Genomic DNA, 6,190 nt, shown 5'->3' on the forward strand with positions numbered 1-6,190 from the left:
TATAATTCAATCAATTACATTCTTACTACATTTATGCTACTTAATGCATTAATACTACAGCTTTGAGAATTTGGAAGCTACCTGGAATCACAGCTGAGATAATTGCCAAATTCTCAAATGTAAACATTTTTAGGATGGACAGCTGGGCACCATGACGATGGTTTGTTTAAACACAAATATTTTGTGGTTTGAATGCCAGAACTTCATTGTACCTGAGTGCAGATCGCATCTAGATCGATATCGATGGTATAAATCTTCAGAAAATCTCACCGTGATTTGAGTTTTTTTGACAACTGAGGACTTTAAACTCAATCAGCAACATGGAGACCCCTGCTGTTGTCCCTGGAAAACAAGGTAATGTTCAAATATATAAAAAAGAAACAAATGCAAATTCAGAGTTAAATTTTATTGAACCAAATGTTGCAGAAATGTTATCTTATATTAAAGGTCTAGTGGAGGATTTTCTTATTCAAGGTGTATCATCAAAGTTAGTGGTCCTCCTAATTGTTTATCATTCTGGTGAAATGTTTACGTTGGGCCGTCCTGCGTGCTCGACCCCATTTCCAATTATTTTCAGTCTAACATAAATAAAATGTTATGCTACATTTACTGGAAAAGCATGACATGGTTTGACAGTAAAAGGTTTGCAGTTACCTTGTGTGTAAAAAAAATATGATACTTATGCATTTTTCCTCCAAAAATTGCAAAATCTAATTCCTTGGTGCCAAGCTTTTATTCTATCAAATCTTTGGTGATGCAGGATCAGTGGATTCATGGGAAAGTGTCATTTTTTCTTGTCAAAGTATTTGGTGGCTCATGTTTTATAACTAAAAAGAGGGTTTTTAGATTTCTCTCAGTCTGCATCCTCTTCCATTGCTTCCTAAATAGATCTGCTATAGAGTGTAAACATTTGTTCAATGAACTCTTTCATAAATGGGAATGGTAAAAAATAAAAAAGAAATGCAGACCGAAAATAAAACTTTGAAAAACTAATTTAGAAAAAGTTTTGAGAGTAACTTTGCTGTTTTCTCCGAATTTTTTATGATTTATTTTTTTCACAGCTGGGATAATTGCCAAATTCTCAAATGTCAACATTTTTAGGATGGACAGCTGGGCACCATGACGATGTTTTTTTTTTAAACACACATATTCTGTGGTTTTACTGCAAGAACTTAATTGTACCTGAGTACAAATCATTTCTAGATTGACATTGTTGGTATAAATCCCCAGAAAATCTCACCGTGATTTGAGTTTTTTAAATCTGAGGCCTTTAAACTCGTTCAGCAACATGGAGAGGCCTGCTCTTGTCTACGGAAAACAAGGTGATGTTCAAGGTATATGAAAAAGAAACAGGAATGCAAATTCAGACTTAAATTTTAGGGAACCAAACGTTGCAGCAGAGTTATCTTATATTAAAGCTATAGTGGAGGATTTTATTTTCTGGGTGGATCATAAAGTAAGTGGTCCTCCTAATTGTTGATCATACTGGTAAAAAGGTTTAAGTTGGGCCGTCCTGCATGCTCGATCCCATTTCCAATTTTGATTATTTTTCCTCCAAAAATTGCAAAACCTAATTCCTTGGTACCAAGCTTTTATTCTATTAAATCTTTAGTGATGCAGGATCAGTGGATTCATGGGAAAGTGTCATTTTTTCTTGTCAAAGTATTTGGTGGCTCATGTTTTATAACTAAAAAGAGGGGTTTTAGATTTCTCTCAGTCTGCATCCTCTTCCATTGCTTCCTAAATAGATCTGCTATAGAGTGTAAACATTTGTCCAATGAACTCTTTCAGATAACCAGAGCGTCTCTGTTGGACCCAGCAGCCGTCTGGATGAACCAAGCTGCAGGAAAAGAAAGGCGGAAGCTGTCACAGAGGTGGACAACAAAAAGTTATGCAAACAGAGCTGCAACAACTTCAGCCGCCTCACCACTGGACAAGATCCCTCTGTGTCCGTAGAGTTTGTGAGAGAGTACCAAAAGGTACCAACATAAATACCAAAAGTACTAAAATACATATGTGTATATATTATTTCCCTCTGGGATTATTAAAGTATTTCTGATTCTGATTGTGAAAAGGGAAAGAGCAATTCTACTGGACGGGCACCAGCCAGTATAATAGTGATAAGCAGCACCAGTATCAGCCTCAGGGAGCCAGAGGAAGAGCTGGAACCCATTAGGGACAGGAAGAGAAAGGCAGATGTCCCTGAAGAGTCCTCTAAGAAGAGGCAGAGAGTCTCTGAGGCAGAGCAAGGCACCAGCAGCTCAGTTTCTGACAAATGTGAGCCCAACACTGAAATAAATGCACCTCAGCAACTCCTGAAGTGGGAACACAAACATCCTTCCTTTTTCTGCTTAGGCTAAAGACAAGCTATTTTACTCCTTCTCAGTTTTAGTGTTAAGAGAGGAAATGTTATAACTTCTATGTTTAAAGGTTTAATTCAAAGCCAGACAGCTTTTAATAGCAAAGCTAGAGCTAACAGTAATAACCCCCTTAATCAACCATTGGCAGTGTAAAGCAGGATGGTGGCAGTGTCATGCTGTGGGACTGTTCCTCTTTAGCAGGCACAGGGAAACTGGTCAGAGGGCGTAGATTTATATCAAATTCTGAAAACCATGCATCAATTTTTATTTACCTCACAGTTAATTCAAATATCCTGATGTGAAACTCTGACATCAGTTCCCATAAAACTCATTGGTTTGTGATTAGAGAGTAAATGAAGATGAAAAGTTACAGAAGAGGGAAGTTTTCCTTTATTCGGTATTAATGAAACATTTATTTAAGTTTTTTAAGTTAAATTCAACTCAGTTTAAGAACTTGAAAAGTTTTCAATATTTATGAAAGTATTTATAATTCAATCAGGTCGTCAGCCTAGATATTAGTCTTATTTTTTTAAGAAGGTTTAGCTTATTAAAATTTGAAGAAATCATAAGAATAATTTTAGCCATCCTGAAAATATAAAAGGAAATCTGCATCTCTGATTGCTGTTGTTCATCATTAACATCAATAATCTGACAGTATTCACAGCTTTATTATAATCAGGTGATTTCTCTGTTCACTCTTAGCTGAGTTTGAAAGAAAATACAAACGTCTTGGACTGATTGGCAGAGGAGGCTTCGGATCCGTCTACGCTGGCCTTCGCCTGGAGGATTCATTACCGGTTGGTATTATATTGTGTTCTTGGCCTTCTGTCTGTCTTTGACTCAAATCTAAGCAGGCATCCTGAAAGCATCACTGCCGATGTCTGCAGAAAGGATAACATTTGTGCTTGTGTCCAACAGGTGGCCATCAAGTACGTCGACATGAGGAGAGCTCAAATCAGACTGAGTGAAGTGAGTGAACTGGTTTAGAAGCAGCCGGCCTCCCAGTCATCTTAGTAGACAGTATTTGTCCTTTGCTGTTAGTTACACAATCAGGTCATTGTGGTTTTTTTTAAGGTGGACGGTGTTCCCCTGGAGGTGGCCCTCATGCAGAAGGCCGGAGGTGGGCCAGATTCAGCGGGGGAGTTTGCTGCCGTCACCCTCCTGGAGTGGTTCTATGTGGATCAGGACCTGGTCATTGTGATGGAAAGGCCACCAGCATCCATGGATCTTGTGGATTACTTGTCCTACAGAGGAGGTCGCCTGGAGGAAGACGTGGCCAGGGTAGGGAGGCTGGAGGTTTGATGTTTTTGCTACGTCTGCATTCGCTGGCAGACTAAGAGCTTTTCTGCTTTTTCCATTTAACAGCTGCAGCAACAACTTTTATCTTTGATAAACCATCATTTCTTAAATAAATGTGTAACATAATAAAAAGGACTCAACCAGTCTTTAGGTTCAGGGGAAAATAATCCATCTGGGTTTGGATACCTTCTCTCTCTGTCTCTGATCAATGGAAAATGCATTTTGTTTATAAATCAGTTTATCTTTTTCTAATAATACATTTTGCTTAATGATCTGAATCATTAATGTGTAAAAAAATGTAAAAACCAAAGAAATCTTTAAGGGGAGAATAAATTTGTTAAAGTTTTATTTAATCTCAACAACTGAAGATGAGATCTTTAATGATAAAGACACATTTTTCATTGTTTTATTCCAGATTCTTATGAAACAGATGGTGGACGCTGCCATAGACCTCCACAACAAGGAGATTTTCCACCGAGACCTGAAGTGTGAAAACACACTGGTGGAAATGGGATCCCAGGAGCCTCGAATCAGGATTATTGACTTCGGCTGTGGAACCTTCCAGACCACCAAAGTCTACAGAAGTTTTAGTGGTGCGTTTCTACTTTGTTAAACATTTAACTGAGATCCTCTTTGAGTCATTTCCTTTAGAAAGCAAATGGACGAACAAAGCATAACAGTCTGCTCTGACTATGCCTGTATTCCAGGTACTCCTGCATTCGCCCCCCCGGAGTGGTTCAGCAGTAGGAAATACAGACCTTCTCCGACCACGGTTTGGCAGCTGGGAATCATCCTGTATCGAATGCTGCACAGGTGTCACTTTGACACCAGACGTTTTACACGGGGCCTCATTAAGTTCAACAAAGACCTTTCGAAAGGTATAGGAACATAACCAGCAAGTGCCTTGCTAGTTACCGCCCGCCTGTGCTTCTGACCTTTAACCCTTGGCTTCTCTTTCCAGAGTGCCTGACTTTTCTGGCCCTGTGTTTGGAGGAGGACAGTAGGATACGAGCCACCCTGGAGGATCTCCGTGCCCATCCCTGGCTCCTGTCACTGAGGCCCGTCTCTCAGGGATCCACTGGGCCTTTGTACAAATAATGAAACATATTCATATTATTTCAATATATATATTTAAATTGCTCTCTGACTGTTGTGTGCATCTTTGTAGCTCAGTCTAGCACCCTGACTACCACATCCTTCATTATTTTCTGGAACTATAAGTCGACTTTATTGTGTTTGAGGAAATCCCACTTTCTTCTTTTATAAAGCTGGTTGCATTTTGTGCTTCTTTTAACACCAAGAAGATTTTGTTTACAAGTTATTAAGATAAAGCTGGGTTAACAGTTCAAAACCAGGTTACTGTTGAGGATCTCAACCTTCCTGTACATGACCATCATATTATAATCCTAAAACTATCCATCTTCTAACACGTTTAATCCCAAGTGGGAGTTGCCAGGGGTGCTGGTGCCTATCTCCAGCTGTCTATGGGCGAGAGGCAGGGTACACCCTGAACAGGACCCCACTCCATCACAGGGCAACACAGAGAAAAACAATCATTCATACCTAAGGAGAATTTAGAGATTTAGTTTAATTTAGCCAATTAACCTAACAGTCATGTTTTTGGACTGTGGGAGGAAGCTGGAGTACCTGGGAATAGAACCCAGAACCTTCCTGCTGCAAGGCAGCAGTGCAATCCACTGCGCCACGGAGCAGCCTATATCTTAAAACTATTTAATTGGAGATATCAGGTTTGATTTCTCTGGATTTATTATTGATGATAAACTCAACTGGAAAAATCAGCTTTGTGCAAAATGTCTAACAGTATTTCTATATTGCAGAAAACTAAATGTTTTGATTGGATAAACATGATCTATATGGTGGTTAAAGCTATAAGCTGCACCGGCCCTAATGAGAAAACTGCCCCCGCATTTCAATATAACGGCATAAGATGATATAAAAAAGTCCTGAAAAAAAGAAGGGATTAAGAAGTAAAACTATCCTAAATTTTTATCTGTACAGTGCCTTGAGATAACTTGTGTTGTAAATTAGCCAATAAAAAAATATTAAATCATATTAGATTTACAGAATAAAAGATAAAATAGGGAAGATATTGAAATTAATAAATTCATGAACGAATAAATGAACAAACACATAAATATATCTTAAAATAAATTTAGGATAAATATTACCATAAATTAATTATAAAGTAGTTGGAAAAAAATAGTTGTCCCCCCTACGTTTGATGAAGGAAAAATAATAATAATAAAATGGTCAAAGAAAAATAACTTCAGTCTCACAAAAATAATAAAGAATTCTATGAAAAATAAATAAATTAAAATCAGATATAAATTTCCAACCATGTTTCAACAGAAAGATTAAAAACATGCCTGGACTAAGACGATGGTTTCCTGAATAATTTTGTTGCCCAATCTTTTCAGTCAATCACTGTTTTTCAATTTTTTATGTTTGAATTTTGTAAATAAAGTGTTTTTAAAAGTTTAAAAAAATTCTTCTTCAAATCCAAATCTTTT

The 6,190-nt window shown here is 37.7% G+C and overlaps 1 protein-coding gene across 1 annotated transcript; it reads left to right on the forward strand.

Annotated features, from left to right (window-relative positions):
* Positions 1 to 320: 320 nt before the first annotated feature.
* Positions 321 to 4,991, forward strand: LOC119788509 (serine/threonine-protein kinase pim-2-like). Its single transcript, XM_038292873.1, has 9 exons — positions 321 to 354; positions 1,792 to 1,979; positions 2,076 to 2,277; positions 3,063 to 3,157; positions 3,279 to 3,329; positions 3,435 to 3,641; positions 4,075 to 4,252; positions 4,367 to 4,537; positions 4,621 to 4,991. The coding sequence occupies exons 1-9, from the start codon at positions 321 to 323 to the stop codon at positions 4,755 to 4,757; spliced, it is 1,263 nt and encodes a 420-aa protein (XP_038148801.1). The 3' UTR covers positions 4,758 to 4,991.
* The last annotated feature ends 1,199 nt before the right edge of the window (positions 4,992 to 6,190 follow it).

The sequence above is a fragment of the Cyprinodon tularosa genome, unplaced genomic scaffold (genome assembly GCF_016077235.1).
Source record: "Cyprinodon tularosa strain WSP-4 unplaced genomic scaffold, ASM1607723v1 ctg319, whole genome shotgun sequence".
In the NCBI taxonomy this organism is placed as follows: Eukaryota; Metazoa; Chordata; class Actinopteri; order Cyprinodontiformes; family Cyprinodontidae; genus Cyprinodon; species Cyprinodon tularosa.

What these genes read in the sequence shown, in the direction of transcription:
- LOC119788509 (XM_038292873.1), top strand. Translation starts at nt 321, where the DNA reads ATGGAGACCCCTGCTGTTGTCCCTGGAAAACAAG. An exon ending in TGTTGTCCCTGGAAAACAAG is followed by an intron (nt 355 to 1,791) that starts GTAATGTTCAAA and finishes GAACTCTTTCAG; the next exon opens with ATAACCAGAGCGTCTCTGTT. An exon ending in TTGTGAGAGAGTACCAAAAG is followed by an intron (nt 1,980 to 2,075) that starts GTACCAACATAA and finishes GATTGTGAAAAG; the next exon opens with GGAAAGAGCAATTCTACTGG.